The 25,854-nt window shown below is 35.3% G+C and overlaps 2 protein-coding genes across 3 annotated transcripts in view; one reads left to right on the top strand and one right to left on the bottom strand.

Moving 5' to 3' along the window:
- LOC126827553 (OTU domain-containing protein 3) overlaps window positions 1–1,772 on the top strand; it is a 29,643-nt gene extending 27,871 nt beyond the window's left edge. For both annotated transcript variants that reach the window (XM_050557022.2, XM_050557024.2), the window contains one exon: window positions 1,055–1,772. In XM_050557022.2, the coding sequence (XP_050412979.2) occupies window positions 1,055–1,231 (177 nt within the window). In that variant the 3' untranslated portion in view covers window positions 1,232–1,772. The remainder of the gene's footprint in view (window positions 1–1,054) is intronic.
- A 5,396-nt stretch (window positions 1,773–7,168) lies between these two features.
- LOC126827584 (uncharacterized) lies at window positions 7,169–18,892 on the bottom strand. Its single transcript, XM_050557069.2, has 5 exons — window positions 18,650–18,892; window positions 16,623–16,768; window positions 15,457–15,564; window positions 9,178–9,281; window positions 7,169–7,955 (listed from the first exon to the last, which is right to left on the bottom strand). Exons 1-5 carry the CDS (start codon window positions 18,779–18,781, stop codon window positions 7,783–7,785), a joined length of 663 nt encoding a protein of 220 aa, XP_050413026.1. The 5' UTR covers window positions 18,782–18,892; the 3' UTR covers window positions 7,169–7,782.
- Window positions 18,893–25,854: the final 6,962 nt, after the last annotated feature.

The following is a 25,854-nucleotide window of genomic DNA, read 5'->3' as shown; positions in this document are numbered from 1 at the left end:
CTAATGAGTAATGCACTCACTCCCTAACCAGGAGGTTCTAGGTTCGATCTTGGTGATTATCAAGACAGTGTGGTTCCTCTTTGTGTGTGAGAGAGAGAGAGAGAGGTTGATGTTGGACAGGCCCAGTTAAATCAAGGCCTGCGAGGGAGAGAGAGAGAGAGAGAGATATTAGGGGTAGGGGTCTTTAGCAGTGAGAGAAAACTGGAGGACCCGGAGAAAACCCACGAGTTTGGACAGGCGACCCTACTCCTTGTCACGTAGAAATGGGGAATCTAAACCACGCCAGTTGACTCAATGACAGACCTTATGATACAGCACGCATGCACTAACTATTCGGCCATCCAACCCCCCTGTTGGTGCAAGAACAGTATCTAGTCATTTGGATGGGATGAAAAACTGCTGATCCTCGTTAACATTTGTCGAACTATATCTAATTTTTCACGCCCTAGTCCACGTTTAAATTGTACTCATTTGGATTATTTAACTTCTAATTAACAAAACAAAATAAAAATATCATCAGTAGATAATCTCTCGGCTTGGTTTTAGAGGGATTAAATAGAGGCCCATCAAAAGATTATAGCAAAATTTTAGATGGTGCCATAACTCCTTTTGACCATATCCCATTTATATCATCTGTGGATGATGCTGAATGTTGACAGATTTCAATTCATCATGTGTTTGTAAATACTGAATGGAATATTAAACCATTTTTGGCATGATATTCCTTCAAGATTAAGATTCCCCGGTTGTACGTGACAAGGAGTAGGGTCGCCTGTCCAACCTCGTGGGTTTTCTCCGGGTCCTCCAGTTTCCTCCTCCCACTGCTAAAGACCCCTATGCCCAAGCGAATTATTGAAATGAAATTTTAAAAAGAAAACATATGTTAGTCCCAAAATGACCTAGTTTGTGTGAGTGGACATTAAACCCCATCTCTCTCTCTCTCTCTCTCTCTCTCTCTCCTTCAAGATTAAGCTTTCACAACATTGTAGGGATTCAAGTTCACTCAAATCACAATTAGAAACTTTATAATTACGTAGATGATTTTGCTTTTCAGCAACTGTCTTCAAAACAGAAAAAAGAATTAAAGAAAATGGAGAAAAAGCAGCGTGCTGAAGACCGACACAGAGCGAAAGTGTTGGGACAGCAGCAACCCAAGTACATTCCACAGCATAATGCTCCCGAAATCTACACAATTAACAGTAACGTAACATCATCAATTACGAGAATATAGATATTCATTTGTCATATTAACCGCAGAATCTTTAATTTTATAGATATTTTAAATATGGTGAGAATAGAATCCAATCCATGTCTTGTCCGAGAAAGGATATAGAGAATCAATTTTTCATATTAACCATGGAATCTGTTAATTTATAGACATTTTGAATATTCTGAGAATAAAATCCAATCCATATCCAGAATCTGTTATTTTATAGACATTTTGAATATTCTAAGAATAGAATCCAATCCATATCTTGTCCGAGAACGGATATAGAGAATCATTTGTCATGTTAACCATGGAATCTTTCATTTTATAGACATTTTAAATATTCTAAGAAATAGAATCCATGTCGTGTCCTTTAAGTCTTCTCCAGTTATTTACCAGTATTTAAATTTAGAATTTATTGTTTTCGTCTGAAATGCTTAAATATCGCTTTTCCAGGGGCATTTACATACATGTTTTCAATAAGTGAAATAAATAGGGCTTTTGATTTCACCTGTTCAGACTTTTATTGTGTCAAAAAAAAAAAAAAAATTGATACAATTATTCAGTCACGAAATTTGTTAGCCTCGTATATCGTTTAACCCAGAAATTTGCATAGAAAATAAATAAATTGTGCATACAAGCATAATAAAACAAACATTTTTCATGATAATAGGACTATATCAAGCTGATTTACATAAACAGACAAAAATAACCTGATTGGTATTTTGATTTTGATTGATAGGCTGAGATATTTATTATGTATTGTCAATTAAACTGCATACTGTACTTGATGATACTTCACTTTTATAACATATCATCTGTTAAATTGTGTAACTTGAGAAATTTGATAAGGCCAAACCAATTTTATTTTCATCTCTATGGAGTCAGTCTTGATAAATAAATGGCCACTTGAATCATATGAAAGATGTTTTATTTTAAATTTCAAAATATAAAAATCTGGAATTTAAAGCTTTTGAACAATGCAACTAAATATATTTTTGTTTTTAAATATAAGTATTGTTGCCGAAGAAATTAGAAGGAATGTTTTAACAAATATTCCCCATTGATGTGGCCTAACATTTACAAACTAAATGATTCTCTTCTTTTTTGTTTTGGCCCACAATCTCGTTTTGTAACCTCAGGCAAATTAACACTGTTTTTACAATCGTTTGAATTTTTGTGGAGTTAAAATTTAAAAGTTCAACCTCAAAGAAACAAATTTGTCTTGTTGTAAATATTACTATATGAATAATTATAGCAGTAATACTCTTTATATAAATAAATGACGTACAATACACATTAAACATGTAAATAAATTTATTCATTTATTATTTTATTGATTTAAACTGAGACTGTGAAACTGTGGGTTGAAGTTTCTGGTCGTTGTTTGCATATAAATTATCTACAGGTTAATCAGTGCTAAAATGGGTCTGTGAAACTGTGTTGATCGTCATTTGTTTCTAAATTATCCACGGGTTAATCAGGGCTGAAATGTACTCAAGTGTGGTTGTTTAATATTTAAAGGGACAATAACACTCTTGCTGGGTTGACAGCTCCAGAAAATAAAAAATAGCCTTATTCTAAGTACTAGATGTGTTAGTGTCCTACCTGTTGTGTAAATTATCCATTTAATCCTATTTTACTTGTCCAAAGGGTTCAAAAATATTTTTAAATCCAAGTAACATTTGAAAAGCTTTATGTCAGGCTTTTCAAATCATTTAGTTGAATTTTTTAAATTAGGTGTGTTAAGATGAAATTTGTATCATCAATTAATTGGAATATTGTAAAATAGTACAATTTGTTGACCAGAATAAAGATTGGGACATATTATTCAGTTACAACAAGAGTGGTATTGAGCCTTTAAAGATACATTATGTAAGATGTAGATAAAGAGATGACCATTCTTGCTTTAATAGCTCAAAAATAGCTAATGTAAAATGAAAATATTGAAAATTTTATTCCAATTACTCTATTGTGAGTAAAGATATTAGTCTTTAAAGGTTTGACAAGATGTGTGTAATAATTGCAACCACAGTACTAGTTGTTCGATGCTAAGTCTCGCTCCTCCATTTTGAAATTAAATTAAAATATGGCTAATTAATAATTTAGAAAACATTTCAGACCTAAAGAAAAACCTGCAACAGGCAGATTTAGCTCTTGCATAATGTATGTTTAATTTATAGATGTAGATAAAGAGATATATATAATAGTTCATAAATCGACAATGAAATATATTGAAATTTTCATTCAAATTACTTTATTCTGGGCAAATTTATGACTGTTTGAAGATATAGTGGATGTTAAACCCCATCTCTCTCTCTCTCTCTCTCCCTCTACTCTCATGACTGTTTGAAGATATAGTGGATGTTAAACCCTATCTCTCTCTCATGGTTAGCACGTGCGCTGCGCTGCATCAAAGGGTCTGTCATTGAGTCAACTGGTGGGGTTTCGATTCCCCGGTTGTACATGACAAGGAGTAGGGTTGCCTGTCCAACCTTGTGGGTTTTCTCTGTTGATATTTCACAACATAGTAATTGGCAAGGGATTAAAAATCCTTGGAACAATGACGATCAGATTATTATGAATTGTTTATTTCTATAAATGGAATATCATATAGATAATGTTTATCTACTTAAAATTAAAAATCAGAAAAAGAATATGTAAACCTATATCCCATTTTACAAATAAATTATATTTATGTTAACCCAGTGATGTTCAATACATTTTGTAGTGGAAATACTCGAACTAATAAATTATATTTATTTTAAAATATGATAATTAGATTAGAATATATATATATTACCGTAAACATAGAAGTACTTGTACTTTATCTACTTAAATATATATTTGTAGATAGTTTTTGAATGAAATTTTATTATTAAAATACGGTTAGGAAAAATTTGATCACCTCTAGAACTACTGGTAAATGACACTTATCAGATGTTTTTTTTTTTATCATGAGATACGCTTGCAGTCATATAAGCATACTCTTTAATTATAAACATATTTTGTCATTATTTTTGCTCAAAGTAGAATTTTTAATTAAACAATTTCTTATAAGCTGCTACCAAGTTCATTGTACAAATATTCTTTTTCATCTTTCACGGTATTGTTGTTGCCTTGCATGATGATCAGAAACTTGAAGGTAATCCATGTACTAGAAGTCTGTGATAGTGTTCAGACAATAGCGGTGTAGAGAACCATATGTACATATATCTTCTGTATATATTATATATAATTCAAATTTACCTACTAACCATACATATGTACATAATTATCTTATTGTCTTTCTGATTTAAGTCACTGAAACCAATAGGCTTGGTTTTTGTAGTTCTTTATTTATAATTTTATTTTTTTTTGTACTTTTTAAAAATGTTAAGATTTGCAATAGATGTACTTAAAATGTTCTTTAAACATTGCTTTAAAATGTTGGATATTCCAAAATTTTGTGGAAAATAATAGCATACAATTTGATTATGATTTCGTGGAAAAATATTCTGAAATGTTTATTATTTATCAGTCCCATTATTTTACTTTATGTAACCTATGTGTGTAAAATTGTTATTTTTTCCTAAAAATGACTGATATAAATGGCTGTAAAAAAACATAACCAAATGATAACAGAATTTAACCAAGAATTTGTATTCCTTATATTAATAACATGTATTTAATTTATAATATTTAATAGGTTATAAAGGCCAGTTATAGTCAGTCATACCAGAAAATAATGCATCATTCCAGTACCGAATTGACAGAATTGCAAACGAGTGACGCGCAATTCATTCCTATCACAGTTCTGTCAGTCCCGTCAACAGAGTTGGTCTGAGTAGAATCGTGACATAATTAAACACAACCAATATGTTTCGGCTGCATGATGGTTGAGATATTTTCTTATTCAGTCAACGCATACGTTGTAACCCAAAATACCCCATTTCACTTGATTGTGACTATTTTGGGGGATTGAGAGAATTCAATTCCAAAACGTTCAATCGAGTACCCCCTAGGTGTATTAAAATAAGAGAACTTAGTAGTGAATTCTCTCCCTTGATTTTTATTTAACCCCCTTGTTTTAGTGATCTTGAAAGTTTGTTGTTGATCCATCTTGTGTTGTCATTTTTCAATCCATGGATCAGAATATATTTTCACCACTATTCCTCAATGACATTTATCCGAACATCAGTTGACCGATATTTATTTTATCACGTAATTTTGTTCATAATACATAGGTTGTCATCTATCTATTAAACTATATTGGGACGATCTTCAATGTTAATCCCATCCAGGGTTATTTTAAGTAAAGATAATATTCTTTAATTTCATTTATTAAGTAATGAGCAAGGGTAAAAAGTTGTTAGAAAAGTATGTCAAGAATTCTTGCGATTTCTGAAGAAGTCGGAGTTTTTAATGGATTCTTTTCAAATTCATGTGGACTGTGGTGAGGAGTTATCTTTCCATTCAGTGTTGTCTGTGATATCACCATCAGGGGATGAGGACTTTAAGCCCGATGAGCGAACAAATGGACGTTCATTCAGTGTGTTTTTTGCCTGTAGGATTTGTTGACATTTATTTTAAAGGAGAACAGGCAACGTTGCTGCTGGTAGGCATATTTGGGAGACCTGACATGTTCCCATGTACGTTGCTGCGTAGTAAATGTGGCAAAGAAAAAGCAATATTGAAATTGAAACTGCTGAACCGTATTAGATAGGCTAATTGTTTTGTTAAACTCATTTTGAAATAAAAGCTTTATGATGAAGTATGTCTCAGTAAACGTATGTTGATCTCAATATTCCTGTTTTATTGTAATCAGATGCTGTTTTACCGTAATCAGATGCTGTTTTACTGTAATCAGACGCTGTTTTACCGTAATCAGATGCTATTTTATAGTAATTAGATGCTGTTTTACTGTAATCAGATGCTGTTTTACTGTAATCAAATGCTGTTTTACTGTAATCAGACACTGTTTTACCGTAATCAGATGCTGTTTTACTGTAATCAGTTTTATTAATGTATAAGGAATTTTAACGCACATTGCCACTTACTAAGGGTGAGATTTATTGGTCAATATACGAATCTGGATTCCCTTTTTTACATTCAGCCCCTTATATCATATTACGACGAATAGGGAATTTGATGCTAAATTTCAAAATATAAGTTTGTGAAAAACCTTATTATTAATTTGACCATATTAATGATTTGTGGTTTATTTTACAATTTTCTGTACTCAGAATGAAATTATTATAACCATGAGACAAATGAAGTTGTTGTAGGTTTATAGAGAAGTTATATGATAAAATGTTGATTTTGTTGTTTATGACAAGAGTTTAATATTTGTTTATTCATATTTAACACACTAAGATTGATATAATAAAAAATATTATATTTTGATTATTTGTTATTTTATTTGAGAGCCACAGTGGTTTGTTCCCTGATGTATAAAAACTTAACATGATGAAGGATGTTTAATACTACAGTGTGTGTAAGAAAGGTTTATGACAGTGTCAAACATATTGTACACCATATACAGAGGCTTCTAAGATATTGAGGCCCTAGGCTTCAGTCAGTCAAGCATATAGGTAAATCCAACACCATTGTTCCATCTACGAGAGAGAAAGAAATCGGGTTTAACGTCCACTCGACACAAACTAGGTCATTTCGGGACTAACATATGGTTTAATTTTATTTCAATAATTTGCTTGCGCATAGGGGTCTTTAGCAGTGGGAGGAAACCGGAGGACCCGGAGAAAACCCCTGAGGTTGGACAGGCAACCCTACTCCTTGTCACGTACAACCGGGGATTCGAAACCACGCCAGTTGACTCAATGACAGGCTTTATGATACAGCACGCATGTGCTAACCATTCGGCCATCCAACCCCCCTAGTTTAAAAGACATATCCAGGTATAATCCAACATGATCTGATTGAGACAATGCAGCCAAACAATACATAGACAAGTCATTCTACTACCACAGTATTCAACATTTTATTACAAAACATAGACAAGCCATTCTACTGCCACAGTATACAACATTTTATTACAAAACAAAACCAAAATATCCACTATAGATAATCTCCTGGCTTAAATTGGAGGAAAAAGAGGATGATCAAAACATTTTACCCAATGTTCAAAGGAGGTTCTCAATTTATCATATTTTTGTGAATACTGAGTGGAAATACAACATTTTCAGACTTATCTTCATTTTATTGTAGTTTGCCAGACCAGGGCCGTATGTAGGATTTTAAAAGTGGGGGTGCAGCAGAGTGGTGGGGCACCATAGCCTCCACGTATGTGATATAAGAAAGTTTCGATCAGGGCAAATGAACCCATTGGCATGTGGGCGCCCTTAAAACCGATCGACTGATCAGTGCCTTAAGAGCATCACTGTGTGATCATAATCAAGTGTATTATTTTATAACTGAAAGATTGTCAAATAATTTTTGTTTTTTTGGATGGGGTGGGGGGCACATTATTTTTCTGGGGTGCAATGTACCCCCTGCACCCCCGCTAAATACGGCCCTGTGCCAGACCTTAGGGATTAACTAACACTCCCTTCAATGACAATCAGTGCATCTTAAATCTAAAAGAGATTGGTCTGTAACATAATTCGTATAAATTCAGACTGATCAATCAAACCATCGCCATTTATGTCAGCTTCCACGATCATTTCTTCTAAATCTTTCTGAGTAAATTTCAGTCCTGTATCCTGGCAAGCTATTCTTAAATTATCAATTGAAATGGAACCAGTTTCATCTAAAATAAAACACAAAACATTGTTACAATATATTTGGACAGTGGCCATTCAGCCGATTCTTCTTTGATTCCATCTGCCAAGGATTGTACCCACCAATGTGTACACAAGACCTTGATTTTTTTGTACCATCTGAACAACTAGATGCTTTTTCATACTGTACCACTGATAAGGAACTTTTGTCGGCCAATACTGTGACAGGGACCTTGTAGTTAGTTATCCAGGGGCATTCCCACTTAGCTGACGTTTTAAACATACCCGAATCCACGATAGCTAAGTGAGTAAGACGTTGACTTGCTAACCTGGAGGTCTGTGTTCGATCCGTGTGTTCATCAGGATTTTTGGGCATGGTACTCCCTTGTCAGTGGTGCAGGACGGAGGGCCTAGCAAGGGACAGCGTATAGTCCTTCAGATTGTAAGAAAAACCGTGGTCCAGTGACAGTTGGAATTCGAAATAAGAATAGGCAGTTCTGCCGCTGTCCAGGCTGTATAGCATATGCCCGTCTTCATTAGCCCTGTCGGTGCAGAACAGTAGGACATTAAACCCTATTTCAATTCATTTCTAACCATATCAATAATGTGTAAGTAACCAATATCAAGCATTTTAAACCAACTGATATCAACTATTTTAAACTAACCGATATCAAACATTTGAAATATATCGATATCAACCATTTTAAACTAACCGATATCAAACATTAACCGATATCAAACATTTTAAACTAACTGATATAAAACATTTAAAACTTACTGATATCAAACATTGCAAATTTATTGATATCAAACATTTTAAACTTACCATATCAAACATTTAAAATTTACAAATATTTTAAACTAACCAATATCAAACATTTTAAACTAACCAATATCAAACATTTTAATTATAAACTAACCGATATCAAACACTTTAAACTTACTGATATCAAACATTTAAAATTCATTGAAATCAAACATTTAAAATTCATTGAAATCAAACATTTCAAATTTATTGATATCAAACATTTTAAAGTTACTGATATCAAACATTTTAAACTTATCGATATCAAACATTTAAAAACATTTTAAAGTTACTGATATCAAACATTTTAAATTTACTGATATCAAACATTTTAAAGTTACTGATATCAAACATTTTAAACTTATTGACTGATATCAAACATTTTAAACTTATCGACTGATATCAAACATTTTAAAACTTATCGATATCAAACATTTTAAACTTACCAATATCAAACATTTTAAAACCCTTTAAAATTTCATCATAAATATCTCTGGTATCGCCTTGTCGATCTATCACTGTTTCTAGAAATTCTGTGAAGGTTATTAAACTGAAAACATCAAATAATATTAATGATTGATTATGACTCTTCATATTATGGCTTATTTCTCGTGGGTCACAGTCTGTCTGGCACAAACCATACTGATTTCCAGTATGTTTTTTATAAGAGTTTGCTATGGCCTTCAAGATTTCAGTGTTCACCCATGCAACAACGGGTTTTCGTGTGCTTCAATCAAAGAATCAACTAAAAATGTCATTTATAAATTATAAAACATGCATTATGCAAGACCTAAATAAAACATTAATCAAAATTACAATTATAACATTAATCAAAATTAATCAAAATGAACGTTATAAATCAGCAATAATTAACCCTTGTCGGTGCACGTGGGGTCTCCATGGACCCAATGCACATGTTTTATAATGTTTTGTAATAACTATTGGGCACTGCTTTCTGAAATTTAGTGACTTTGTTTCCTATACATTTTTACATGTAGCGAAGAGTTCGGTATTCATCTGCTTCCCACATGCAGAGTTATGTTACATGCAAATCAGGCCCAACGCTTGAAGGGATTTTGCTAATGTTTTTGCTGCCTGATACCATATTGTGTATGCCAGAGTATTCTCTCTTTTAACATCTACATGTTACAAATATCAAAAATTAAATGATGAATTCCAAATATTCAATGGTTTTTGTATCAAGCGTGAATTGCCATTTAACCCCTTTATCACATAGTACACAAAGTAGCAATTTTGTGAGAATTATTAAATCTTTTCCAAATGTCACTAAAATGTTTTTGTATAATAATTTAGTTGTTTTTCAGTTGTCAAATATGAATACAAATAAAAACTAAACCGCTGCCTTTTAATTCAAATATATCTGTACGTAAAAACTTTGAATTATAACTGGGGTCCATATGGACCCCTTGATACCTGCTATGTGATTCTCACAACGTGAACCAACAAGGGTTAAAATACCTTCCCCCTCCACTCTATAAAACATGCATTATGCAAGATCAAAATAAAACATTAATCAAAATTACAATTAAAACATTAATAAAAATAAAACATTAATCAATATTAATCAAAATGAGCCTCGTAAATCAGCAATAATTAAAATACATAACACCCCCTACCTATTAATCATATTGGGCTAAATTACAGCTTCCATAATTTGTATATCTACAAAACTAAATTGTATAGTGATTATGGTAGAACAGTTCTGATCAGAGATTTCACTTCAAAATATTGTCAGTCCATCAATTTTTGACACACCGGTAATTTGTTTATTAAGGATCATCAAATCAGAAATTTAACTGTATTTATTTTTGTTTTAAAGTAAAAATCTTTAAAATTCTAAATTTATGGTACGTTCTCCAGGTGATAAATTTCATCGCTAGTCAGGTCTAATAAATATCACTGAAATAATAGGCCTGGTTATACAACACTCTTGTATCTAAATAATCTACACCAGGTCTTAGGTCTATTTCATAAGGCTAACTTCAAGTCTGGTCAAAGGTCACAAGATGTAAACAGGGCTAGCACAATAGCCCCTTTTGTAGCTCCGTTTAGCGCAACAGCAGCAAGTGCATCCAAAATCATCAGAAAACACTATACTGATCTCCAAGAAAATCACCCGAAAATATTCACACAGAAACTTATAATTGCATATTCTAAAAATAAAAATCTGAACAACAACCTAGTGCACAGTAAATTAGATTAAATAAGACCAGTCTCCACCCTAACCCAAAACAAACCATATATCAAATCCTATCCTTAACCGTTAGTAAATAAAATCAACTAGATATAAGAATCCCTAGCCTTAACCTGGTGATGTGGAACAAACACGATTTTTTTAGAAAATCCAATTCGTAGTAGGAAACACACTAATGTGGCTCTCTCCCGAGAGCCTCAAATTTATTTTCTTTTTTCTTCAGAAACAATAATACCAGAATACCAGAAGCACCATCCAAGTAAGATATCAGTGCCACCTACACCAAAAAACAGTGAAAACGCCTTTGTATATAAATCTAATGTATTGTATGTATTTTTAATAAAACTAGGAAATATCATGAACTAATTTTTCATCATCCTAGGTCAGTGCTTATGTGGAGACTTAACCTCTCCCCCAAATTCTTAAACCTAATCTACAATCTCGCCAATCACGTGCCCTAACCTTAGATACATCTCAGCGACCTTGAGGAAATCTTGAGTTGGCCTTAACAAATAGATCTAGCCCTACTCCAAGATATGATGAAGATACACAAAGCTTGCTTTTATTAATAATAAGATTTAAATGACAGTTTATGCAAGTCACCTTGTATCAAAAATAAACCATATCAAATTTGTTATTAAAATGTCTATTCTATCACTCACATAACATTCGTTTATGACAGCCTCATGACCTGTTGTATTAATAACAGCTTTGTTTTATACTTTCTGTTATGAATGCTACTGTCGTTATATGACATCATATGATGTTTTGGTTCTTTTAATTATGTCTATATTTCACTAGTTTATAGGTATTCTTACTTTACTGGTTTCATAAATATTTATATTTTTACTGGTTTGACTGATATTATATATATTTATTCATTTTCACTGATATATTGGATATTCATATTTTATATATATGTTTTTATAGATATTTATTTATTTTTTAATGACTTTTTAGGAAAAGTAGGACGTTAAACAGTTAAAAATACTCAAGGTAAAACCCATTTCATTTCGGACATTACCGTGAGATACATATCAAATAGACAGTCTGATGTACGTATCCAACAGAATTTTATCAGTATCTAGCAGGATACCTGAGGTCCAAATTCGCAAGGGTTCAAAATTCACTCTGGGCCCAAATTTGCAAGGGGCCCTAATTTGTCCAGGCCCAAATTTGTCCGGGGCCCAAATTTTCCCAGGGCCCAAATTTGCTGGTTAATTTGATATCACATGTAGGGGTTGAGACAGTGATGAAGCGTCATTCACCAAGGGCCCAAATTTGATGGCTTAAAACATTTACAGGGTTATGCTCTTTGATACCACATATGTGGGGGTGGAAGACGGCAACTAAGCGTGATGGGTGAATATACATACACATTTTTATTTTATTTATATAGATGACAAAGATAAAATGGGCAATACCGATTGGAATCAAACCATTTTAAGATTAATATTTCTTTAATCACAATATTCTAGTTTGCATGGGATTAAAAATACCTCAAATGACGTTGAGGGACTTAAAGTTATATATACAACTGGTGGTAGTTTTTTTTCTTTGATGTGTATAGCAGTTATATCCCATATCAACCTGTCATGACGTCACCATAGGTTGATATATTCGGTTCATATCAACCGCTAATGACGTTGATGAGCGAAATAATACAAAGAACACAAATAAAATTTTATTCTTTTGACAATTAAAAATTGTTATGTTACAGTTTGTAGCATTCAGCACCGAAATAGGCGGCATACTTATTAGCATATTTAGATCGGTTATCCATGTCTAATAGTAAGTGCAGGAGGACTGCACCACATATAATTTACACAAAACAAATCTACAGACAAGACAATACGCAGAAATCACGAATTAAATGAATTTTCTTTTCATCCACATTTCGATTATTTCTCCACACACTATAAGGCTTGAAAGTATTTATAGCCCAGGAGTTCCTTTGTAAAGTATTTATAGCCCAAGAGTTCCTTTGTAAAGTATTTATAGCCCAGGAGTTCCTTTGTAAAGTATTTATAGCCCAAGAGTTCCTTTGTAAAGTATTTATAGCCCAAAGAGTTTCTTTGTAAAGTATTTATAGCTCAAGAGTTCCTTTGTAAAGTATTTATAGCCCAAGAGTTCCTTTGTAAAGTATTTATAGCCCAAGAGTTCCTTTGTAAAGTATTTATAGCCCAAGAGTTCCTTTGTAAAGTATTTATAGCCCAACAGTTTCTTTGTAAAGTATTTATAGTCCAAGAGTTCCTTTGTAAAGTATTTTTGGGTACAGTCCACTTAACACAGTCGGTAAAATCCTTCTCTGACCATACCGTAAACCTTCAAGGTTCACTGTCATAATTGTGGGACAAAATTGCCTTTTGATCCAAATTTTCTTCAGCCTTATGTCGGAATTTGCATTCACATCTATTCCATTGTCAATCTGTTGTTTTCTGATTATTCGTCCGATAACGTATTACTATCCACTTTGTTTTTGCGTTCAATTCAAATGAACCTATATTTACTCTGAAATGGCGACAAGGTATAAACAAGAACACACCCGTGCATTCACATGATTAATTCGGTAATTTTCGTTATTTGGTGGAAACTATTGAGCAATTATCCAATCATTGTTGAGTTTTAATGGAAGAGTCCATTTAATTTAAGAGTGATTAAAACTATGACGTTTTATATGTCAGATATAAACCTTCTCTCCCTCGGATTGATATGATAGAGAACACTTGGGCTTTGCCCGCAAGTTTTTTGTCATATCAACTTTGGGTAGGTTAATATCATATACTTGTATCAAAATTAAAAAGTAATTATCATTTACTATGCTGCTTCTATTTATAATGGGTAGTATTAATTCAATATGCTGCTTATATATCTAAAATGAATAATATAATTGAATATGCTGACAACAAAATAACCAGTAAAATGGTTGATTTTGGGAAGAAATACATGTCAACGGTCATGTACACCAAATCAGACATGATAATACACGGAAATTGGCTATGTCTTTTTATGAGTGCTTAAACAACCAATGTAATTTTAAAATATCATGGAATGTTTCGATTTCGTTTTCTATTGTATGAACGAAGGGAGGTTATTGTTGAGGAATATTACTGAAGTGAACTAGAAGCTGATATAGGAATTAAATACGAAAATCTAAATATTTGTATAATAAAACCAAAATTCATGATCATATTTCACCAATTCTAATGGAACTTCATTGGCTACCAGTGAGGAAACATGTAGAATTTAAGATTTTACTGTTGATATACAAATGTCTTCATGCCACAGCTCCAAGCTATCTCTAGGACCTTATTCAAATAAAATCCCATCAAAAAACAACAGGTTGTCAAATATACAACAACTTGATATTCCAAGAACAAATCTTGTATCGTGTGATGATAGGGCTTTCTCTATAGCAGGACCAGTCCTGTGGAACAAGCTACCTCAACATGTGAAAGAAGAAGGAACTATTGTAGAATTCAAAAGAGACCAAAGACTCATCTCTTTACTTAAACATAAGAAATAGTTCTAGTTTAAACATACATTATGCAAGAGTTAAATCTGCCTATTGCAGGTCTTTCTTTAGGCCTTAAATGTTATATAAATTATTAATTAGACATTATGGGAGATTCGATAACGAGCTGGCAGTTCTCACTATAATAGTTAAAAACTAGTTAACGTAAAGGCAATTTGCTGAAAATTTCATTCAAATTGATCCACTATGAACCGAAAACTAAGCGAATGAAATTCCTGCCTAGCCTCGGTCTTCATTACTAAAGTCAGTACGATAAACAGCATAGTCTCGATTATCAATTTAATCGTTTAATCGAGAAGGAAAGTTATGCAGTAAATCAGCTCACAATCCACTTAAGATCGCAGGCTAGCGAGGCCATCTAGACTTGATTATGGTCTAGATAAGTTAATTAATGTCTAATAAATAATTTAGGCCTAACGAAAGACCTGCAATAGACAGATTTAGCTCTTGCATAATGTATGTTTAATTAGACATTAATTAACTTATCCAGATCATAATCAACTCTTGATGTCATGGCTAGCCTGCGATGTTTATTGGATTAGGTTTCGATTTGCTGTTCGACTTCCATTCATAATTTAATAATAAAATGGATAATCGAGACTATGTTTTTTATTGCACCGACTTTAGTAATGATGATCGAGGCTCAGCCGAATATTCAATCGCTAAAATCACAGTTCATAGTGGATCAATTTGACTGAAATTTTCAGCAAATTCCCTTTACATTATCTAATTTTTAACCATTATAGTGAGAACTGCCAGCTCTTTATCTAATCTCCCATAATGTATCTTTAAGTCCATTAAACGGAACAGAAGCTTATTGACCTTATTTCCTGAAGCAGACAACAACCTAATTCTGGACTCTGTGTTATTATCGCCAACTAAAAATGTCTGAAGTACAAAAGTTTGAAATAGCAACCCTGTCATGAACATATTGAACCACAACTAAATTTGATAATCAGGTGTAAATTAATTTACCTCATTCCTTTAGCACTTGAGTCAACAATAAGTTTTTGAGCTTCTATTTTGGATATTTTAAATCCTAGTGCCTTTAATGCTCGGCGGAGCTCCGCAGATCCAATAAATCTACAAAATAAAAAAAATGAAATGAAATGAAATGGGGTATGACATCCTACTATTCTGCTCCGACTGGGCTAAAAACGACGGGCTTATGCCATACAGTGTGCCATGAGGGAAATTTTGCTTGGACAACGACGCTACAGCCTACTTGTATATCGAACTCCTACAGCCAAGGGATCTTTTATGTGCACCTCAATTTGTGTTGTTAAAAACAAGGGCAGGAATGGAGTTGAGAGTCTAGACAACATTTTGAGACTAAAATATGTTTTTTTTTATGTTTTTGGGCCAGGATAGTGAATTTTGTCCAGACAGCAGCGTTTTCGCCTATTATTCAACAAAATTCCAATGTCAAGGAATATTTTAGGTGCATCCCATTCCCCCTACTGTTCAATTTAATTAAAATACAGATCCTTTTTCGTTTCGTTTTTTATAGTCCAAAATTTCGTTTTACTTGTCTTTACTACACTAGGATTTCGAAGAGTTGATATACAACCCGCGTTCTAGTTGATACGGGGGATGGGTCAATGATATGGTTTGTTGCAGCGAGTTCTTGTCGTGCGACGAACGGAAATGTGGGTAGACATTTGCAGTGAATACTGCAACACTGATTGGTTAATCAAATATCTGACATCATAGGGTCAAAAGTCGCTCATATGACCCCTAACGCGACCTCCCACTATAACTTGTCAGATCTTCATGTAGTGGAGGCCATCGAAATATAAAAAAAACGAAACTAAAAATAGATCTGTATTTTAATCGGATTGGCCAATGTGTACAACAGTATTAGACAATGAATGAACATATTGTACATTTAAATAGTAATTATCTATGTAAAGTATCGGAAATGATTTAAGGAGAGGGGTATCACTTCACACATCCCAGGATGTTCCTCAGGTCCTATTCACTGTTACCCGATGAGGCTAAAGCCTGTTTTTTCATTTTCCAGGCCCTGTAACTTGGTCTTGGCATGGCTTTCTGCAGAAAAATTTAATACTGAAATTTGGGTATTATTTTCAAGAACTTTACTCAGCATTTAAAGATTTCTGATTGGACTCATAACTCACCCATCATTGTTAATGTCAAAAAGATCAAAAACAATCCTCAAATCACGAATTTCTTGTGGTGTTAATTCTTTAAGAACTCTTGTTGATACTTTGTTACCATGAACTTCTTTTTCATCAACTGGATTCGATGTCAGTAGATCAATCAGCTGATATAAATAGAATAAAAACATCATAATTTCGATGACTGCAAGGGGATAACATGCACTCGACACAAACCAGGACATTTCGAGACCAGCATTATGGTACAGTACATTAACAGTATTTCAATAATTGACTTCGTGTAGGGGTCTTTAGCAGTGGTGGGAGCAAACTGTAGGATGCAGAGAAAATCACACAGCCGGGCGGGTGACACTAATCCTTCAATTGTCATGATGTACACATGCTGGGAATCGAAAACATGCCACTTGAATCAATGATAGACCTTATGACCTAAAGTGCCTACTTGTGTTCACCGCTACCATTGATACAGTTTAAGAGGCTTTGCACAAGTAAAAATAGCTTCCAACGCAGAATTCTCAACACATATCATCACAATTTGTATTGAAATAAGTAATTGTATCACAAATAGTGAAGACTGGACCACTAAAATAGGTAAAGAACAGTTTTTCTTTGTGGTAATGCATTCTACATTTTCGAAGCGATATTTCAAATGATGTACAGGACGTCATGACATCACCCAGGTGAAATCTCGCCAAATATCACGACGCATTAACCCCGCTTATCGCTTTCCTTATAAAGAAGTATTGCTACAAGTTATTCTAACGGGAAAATATTAGCATATAAATATGGACATGAATTCCATATATGGATCGTGACGTATGATCACGTGCGGCAGAATGCATATGCTATTTCTGGCTGGGCGGACATTTTAAGTTAGAAAGAAGAGAAATATCAATGATAAACCTTATGCCTAACCATTCTGCCATCCAACCCCCTAGTTACTATACTTGTAACGTTAAACTGTGTGTTTAACGTTACAATTTATACAGTCTAAGACTCCTTACGCAAGTTCAAATAGGTTCAAACGCACAATTGTCAACACATATCATTACAGTTTGTATTGGAATAAGTAATTCTATGACAAATAGTGAAGACTGGACCACTAAAATAGTTACTAAACAGTTTTTCTTTGTGGTTATGCGTTCTACATTTGCATAGCGATGTTTCTTGTAATGACGTATTACACAAGCCGCCATGACACTGGCCAGTTGAAATTTTGCATAGCAGTTGGGTTTCATTATATCATATAATGATGTGGTAAGGCTTCACCTTTATTTCAATGGGAATTGATTTATTATATGTTAAGCTATGTGCAGTACTGTTTTGGGTCAGTTTATGTGTAAATTAAGGGAGCTATAGGCCAGTAACCTTTATGTAGTCATTTGACTAAAAAAATTGCGCAAAGGAACTCTGTAGGATGAGCCACTACTGTGGCTGGAGTAAGGTGGAAGACATCAGTAGTGGAACCATTTCTACCAATCCCCTAGCTAAGAGAACGTAACTAAAAATGCTGAGATATACTGATGTGCTTGTTTTTAGCTCTGATTGGATGCCTTTAGTTCCAAGTGGCAAACTCAATTTCTATATTAATGTATGTGTTACAGACGTAAATTTAAAATATCGGAAAAAGCAATCTACTGTCGCTTTGATTAAAAAAGAGGGGATTTGTACCCATTTCAGGTAGGATTATATGCTTAATTGTAGTTGGGTGTGGCAGAAATATTATAAATAACAATAACCAATCGTTGTTTTGATTAAAAATATTGTCAATTTTGTTTACAATTGCCGGGTGCGAATCGCTCCCGCATGTGCTACATTGAAGGTAATAGCATCATCTCTTATCTCGAAACACGGAGGGTTGAGAGGTAAGGTTTGTTATCTACCAATGGAACCATTTCTAGAGTTAGATCACTTTCCTTCTTTAGCATTCTAGACAATTTGTAGCTTAGAACATAGAATAGTAAATATTGATACAATTTGAGAAATATATAGCCATAAACATCTATATTATAGGCAACTGAACTTACTTTTTCTCGGGGAAGAATAGGTTGAGAAATGGCTTCCGGCTGTAAAACATCAGTTGATTTCTGTGAAACAGCTGAACTTTTTGTCGCTTTCTTTCCTTTCTTTTTTCCTTTAGGTTTCTTTTTACCTGGCATTTTAAAACGATCGAAAAAACACTAAATCAAGCAAAATATACAAACTTCTCACCGCAAATTAACAAACCGGAAGACATAAGACGCCATGATGTAAACAACTTTTTGTTGCTGTGCGTGACGTCATATAGGAAACAGGTGCCCGTAGTCTCGAATGATTTGTCTCTTGCCAATAATTTTCTTTTAAAGTTTATTAATGTGCCTATATTTATATTTCATGTAGCACATAGCCGACCATGACGCAAAATAGGATTATACAACGTTTGGGAATTCGATATAAGAGTAGGCCGTAGTGCCGCTGTCCAGGACAAACTTCCCTCATAGCGATTGCCGTATGCCCGTCTTAATTAGCCTGTTTTCTTTAGCCCAGTCGGAGATAGGACGTTAAACCCACTTCATTTCATTAATTTGTCTTTTTAACTGATACTGTAACAGCGCCAGATTAACCACGGGGCGCGGTGCGGTTCAGGCCCCAGCCCCCCCCCCCCCCCCACATCAGCCCCCACCCCTACAAAAAAATCTCAGTTGCGCAACCAGCGATGTTGAGCATGGTCGGACCGAGGACCCCATATGCTAGTGGCATTGATGGGGCCCTAGCCCAGGCACTTCGTCGAATTTTCAAAATCCTGGACATTGGGACCCCTTACATCCATTGTGGGGCCGTGATGCGGTTGATATCCGAAAATTCAGTGTAATTCGGCGCTGCCGGGTCGTACTTTCGACTGGTATCCGTGTTTCTGTTATTTGTCTATTTAGCGGGAAATGTTTATCTAGAAAACGCGGCAATAGTTCGGTTACAAATTGTTGTGCTCCTTAGAAGGAGGAATCAAGGTAACTTCAAAAATGTCAATGGTGATCTCCGAACGTCAGTGGCGGAGCCAGCCACCGGTGGTTGGAGGGGCAAAGGTCCATGGTTAAGGGGGCAAATGCACAGCTTCAACTAGGGGTGGGGGTGGGGGCTCCCCAAGATGTTTTTGAAAAACAGGGTGCCGGAAATGCAGTCTGGCAGTATTTCAGGCACTGATCGATCGTTGAGATAAAGTGTCAAACGAACGGACTTGCGAACCTTGACGAAGCCCACTCACGTGCGCCAAAGTGTTTACTGGGGGTAGGGGACCCCCCCCCCCCCCAAGAAAATTTTGAAAAATAGACTGCCGGAAATGCTGTCTCACTGTACTCGGTCAGACATCGACCGTCGATATAAATAGGGCTGACCAGATACCGTCCGTCGCCTGATCACTAGTTTAAACGAAGTCCCGCCATGAGCGACAAAGTAGCGATTCCATACGAAGGGTATTGGAGACCTTCCCAAGAAAATTTTGAAAAAACAGACTGCCGGAAGTGCTGTTAAACAGTTTTCAGGCACCGATTGTCGCGATAAATGGAGCTGATCAGATACCGTCTGTCGCCTGATCACTAGTTTATCCGATCCCATAGAGGAAAGTGTCAAACGAACGGACTTTCGAACCTCAACGTAGCCTCCGGAAATCTGAAAAATAGACTGCCGGAAATGCAGTCTGGCAGTATTTCAGGCGCTGATAGACCAGATAAATAGAGCTTACCATATACCACCTGTCGCCAAATCACTAGTTTATCCGCCCAGAGAGGAAAGTTTCAAACGAACGGAGTGAGTGAATCAAAGTGAATAAATATTTTCGCCACGATATTTTGAGATATAGACTGCCGGAAATGCAGCCTGGAAGTATTTCAGACACGGTCGTCGAGATAAATAGAGCTGACCAGATAGTGTTCCACATCACCAGCTTATCCGAACAGAGGGCGATGTCAAACGAACTGAGTGAGTGTATATTGTTCGCCGCATCGAACATATTCCCAAAAACTTTGAGGATCGTAAAAAACACTTCTCAAGTGGTTCGCGTGTTATTGTTTATAGGTTTACAGCAGGGTGGGTTCGGTAAGATAAGAAATCACTCAGACTCTACAACAACATGCAAGTCTATGACTCAGTGGTGATCTTGGATTTAATCGCCGGAGAAGGTATTGATTTACCGAAACGCATCACCAATACTGTTTTTTTATTTTCTAATATTAGTTGGGGGGGGGGGGGGCGCCGCCACTGCCGTACGTACTTTTTTCTTTTTTCTGCCGTCCAATCGAGGAACGTAATACTGCTTAAGTTCTGATCACATGTTTTAGGTTGGGGGCCCCCGCACACTCAAGGCCCTAGGGCTCCCACCATGGTTAATCCGGCGCTGTACAGTTACATAGGTCACTTGGCAATTTAATTGTGACCTGCACTTAGTCGACAGTTGAACACACACACACAATGTAAATTGTTTCAATGGAACTTAGTAATTGAATTGCAATATACAGGACTGATCACAATTCTATGGAATACAGTTACTGCTTATTGATAATGACTAGAGAAGCCTAGTCGAAACGTCGTCGCTTGATAATGACTAGAGAAGCCTAAATAGCAGTAATTGTATTCCATAGAACTGTGACCTGTATGCACCCTCAGGGAAATGCAATAAATGTATGATATCACGATATTTTATGCTAGGCACTGTACACTTACATAAACTATTACAATTCAGCAAATGAAGAAATGTCATTTAAACAGGATCTAAAAGTAAGTTATGGGGACGCAATGACAAGCGTTACGTCATAGGTGGCTCACTGAGTAAGTCGTTGACTTACTTTCCAGGAGGTTCGGGGTTGGATCCCAATGTTAGCCGAAAATATTCCCCGTGACTTTCCTTCGTAGTTTCCCCCTGTTAGTGGTACAGGATGGAGGGACTGGCAAGGAAAGGTGTGCAGTCGTTCGGATAGGACGAAAAAACAAAAGTTCTGTGTGCATTTTGGAATTAATTGTCCATATGTCCGTCTTAATGTGTCCCGTAGGTGCAAATCCTTTATAATAGTAGTCCCCACTCGTTCTGCTCGATGCCCCCACCCCCTTCTATATAGTTCATATATAAGGAAGGGTATTGCTGCCAATAATAAATTCTCTGCTAAAATGTCTTTTCTATTGATTACGTATAAAAAGTACAATGTACAAAGTCTTAATACCGGTAACGATAAAGTCAAATTACCTCGTAAGACCAAAGTTAAATGTGAAACGTCAAATGACAAATGTTTTATTGAAAACTACTGATTTTTTCACGTGTCAACATTTTACATTTCACACATTACATTTTTGCTCTCTGTCGCATCTCATTTGTCCCTCACGCATTCTACATATAGCATCTTGCACACAGCACTATCTTTGATATGGAAATATAGGATATCACGTGACTTATTAACATATATGAACACGGAGCCGAGATCAACCTGACACACTATAAGCCAGTACACAAAAAATTCTAAAAATAGACTATACTTTCAGTTTATCTTATTTGTCGGATTAGCCTCACTCGGCAAACCTCGGCAGATTCTGGTACCCTACATTAGCCTTACCAACCACGAGATTTCGTTGCAGTCACGGTCGTCCAGCGAATTTCTTATACTTTGTCAGCTTGATTTCCTCTTATCGTGTGGTGAATACCCTTATTGCATGCTGGCTTATAGTGTGCCAGGTTGACCTCAGCGTCGTGTCCATATATGTTAATAAGTCACGTGATACCTATATTTGCATAACATCAACGATAGTGCTGTGCGTAAGATGCTATGTATAAAGCACGAAGGGGAATTAATGAGATGCGACAGAGCATAAATGTTAAACGTAATGAGATAAATGCAATCTGATTAAAACACAGATCCTGTTTCGTTTCGTTTTTTTATAGTTAAAATTTCGTTTTACTTGTCTTTACTACAATAGGATCTGGAAGAGTTGTTATATTACCGTTTTGGTTGAAGTGGTGGACAAGCCAATGAAATAGTTTGTTACAGCGACTTTTTGGCGTGCCATGCACAGAGCTTTGGGTAAACCACTAGAAACGCCAACGCTTATTGATTAATCAATGTCTGACGTCATAGGGTCAAAATCCGCTCTTACGACCCCTAACACGACCTTCGAGTACAACTTTTCAAATCTTCATGTAGAGTAGGCCATCCAAAGAACACATGAACGAAACGAAATATAGATCTGTATTTTAATCAGATTGAGAGAAATGTAAAATGTTGGCACGTCGAAAAACATCATTTTACAATAAAACATTTGCCATTTGACACATTACTTTTGACGTGTTGTATTTAACTTTTGCCTTATCATTACTGATATTAGGACTTTGTACATTGTACTTTTTACATATAATCAAAAAAAATCAAAAACAAAAAAAAAAAAAGTTGCAAAATATGGCACAGGTGACCGAAAGGGAATGCTTTGGGCGATGTTGACTAAAATATAAACGCTCTGACCGGTGATTATTAGGACGGTGAAATTGTAATCTAATTCAACTAGGGGTGGGAGGGGGTAGTTACTTTAGTAACGGATCTTATCGGATAGAGAGCAGAGCAGGGGCGGGGTAACAGTTCTTGGTTGACATCCCTTCAAATTCCCATCGTGAATTTAAAACTGTATGTGACTAAGGTCTACGAAAAGTTTTTTATTTCTCTTTCCGTTTTGTTTCAATCAACAGTTTATACATTTAAAGAAGCTAAGTCTCTAACTTAATATCATCCAAAGTTTTCGACATTGAAAACACGAATTAATTGTCAATTTAAATCAACATTGATGTTTTTATCTTACTGGGAAAGATGGGCTTCTGATATCTAATATTTAAGACAAAATAAACATTAAAACGTGTACCGTGCATGCGTTTCAGCCCCATTTGTAACAATAGATTCGAAGAACGAATCTAGACATATTCCACTAGTCATGTCAAACTGTGACGCCACATTCTTAACTGCGCAATAAACACTATCGGTGTAGACTGGAATAATCAGACGCAAGAGACTGCCATTCGATTGAAACTTCTGGCGTATTTCGCCGAAGATAACTGATTTGAAAGTAAAAACGGAAACGATTGGATGTAAATCAGTTTATAAACATTCATATTACATTATTATATGCGTTGCAACCCATTTGTGTCAATTTCTAGGTCCAAAATATTAGCGATATAGCTCCTTTAACTACCGTGTTTAAATTTGAAATGACGAAACATGAAACATAATCTAGACGCATGTCGTGTTAATGACAGTTGTAGCTCAATACGTTCCAGAAAAAGAGGAAAATATTAATATATCGTGAATTTTACATAAACCGCCAAGTGTCTACTAGTCAATATGACAGTTCGTCGTTATTTATTGCACATATACTTGTTAATTTCACGTTTAGTTGGCATTTATGATTTTATTTTTGACTTTAACCTACAAAATTGTAACTCTACAAATGAAATTGCAGGTGTCTATACACACAGAGAGAGAGAGAGAGAGAGAGAGAGAGAGGGGGGGGGGGGGTCAGTGACAGACCCTATGATCTAAAGCGAGCGCCTTAGACCCTCCCGAGTTGTTGGGTTTTTTTAAATTTTGTTATAAATTAAATAATAATAAAAAAAAATAATAAAAAATACACTGCAACTTGATCGTAACGTAGAAGAGATATCGGCGACTTTTCTAAATGTGGATGTGCATGGGTAGGATTAGAATCGGATTCTGTCAGTCCACTTTTTTTGAACAAATTGTTGGAATTAAAAACTATAAGCCACCTGCCTGGACCTGCGCGCCGTCTCCCGGTTGAGAATCTCATCACGGCCAGGGTATCCGGGGCCCACTTCCGTTTAATCCGCACGATACTGGATCTTCCCGATCTGAGAAATATTTTTGATTCTTTCCGTGTTTATACTCACAATTCTAACCCGAACCCTTCAGAATAGTTATAGCCACAATCCACCGTTGTAACAGCTTCAATCTGTACGTTTGACATGTAATTTCTAAACCTAACTCGAACCCTAACCCTAACCCTGGAGAAAGATATTTCTCAGATCGTACAAAGGATCTAGTATTGTGCGTTTAATCCAGTTCAACATGATTTTCCCATGGGTATTGAAAAAAAACCGAATAGTTTATATGATGAAAACATTTTCTTCTTGATATTCTGGCGTCTGGTGGTCACTGTTTTGGTTTTTCTATTTGTTTGCTTGAAAACGTGTACATCGGGTTATTATTACATCAGTAAAACTAAAACGGAGTACATACTAGTCTCGGTCACCCAGCACCTCCTAGTCGTCATTCGTAAAATATATTTTTGTGGATGATAGAGGCTAAGTACATACATATGCCATAATGTTGTTCTGTCAAATCTCCAGTTACACCAATGCTCGGATTTTCCGTATACATAGGCGTAGGGGGCCAATGAGTCACAGCTGCGGAGAGGGGGGGGGTAAGGCTATTTACCCGAAAAATTTCTTTTTCACCCGAATTTTCAGAGTGAAGCAATCATTAACGAAAACGAGTTCTCTACAAAGCGGGACCTTAGTATTCAAAACGTAAACCGCGAGTGATTTCCTTTTACAGTTGTATTTCTATGATAAATGGTCTTATTCTCTAATGTTTGTGCCCGAAAAACGGAAATACATTGCCCGAAAAATGGACGGTTCACCGAATCTGGCTCCTCCGCCTATGTCCTTATACCATCGGAATTATTGGACAGACACTTTCTTTGGCACTTAAACATACATTATGTAAGAGCTAAATTTTGCCTATTGCGGGTCTTTCTTTAGGCCTGAAATGTTTTCTAAATTATTAATTAGACATTAATTAACTTATCCAGGTCATAATCAACTCTCGATGGCATCGGATTTCTCCGATATTAAACAGATTAGAACAATTCAGCCATATTTTGATTTAAGCTAAAAATGGAGAAGCGAGACTTAGCTTCGAACAACCAGCATGGTGGTTGAAATTATTGCACACGTCTTGTCAAGCCTTCAAAGGCTAATATCTTTGCTCGCAATAGAGTAATTTGAATGAAATTTTCAAATTATTCATTTTACATTATCTATTCTTGAACCATTATAGCAAGAATGGCTAGCTCTTTATCTAAATCATACATAACGTGTCTTTAACTGACGGTGCCCCCGGAAAGTGTTGGTTCTTCGCAGCAAATACACACAGAATGGGGGCAATCTAAAAATGTTACACTTCTTACCGTGGATAAGAATCTATCTTTTCTT

The sequence above is a fragment of the Patella vulgata genome, chromosome 7, assembly GCF_932274485.2.
Source record: "Patella vulgata chromosome 7, xgPatVulg1.2, whole genome shotgun sequence".
Classification (NCBI taxonomy): domain Eukaryota; kingdom Metazoa; phylum Mollusca; class Gastropoda; family Patellidae; genus Patella; species Patella vulgata.
This window is presented reverse-complemented; position numbering and strand designations above follow the sequence as displayed.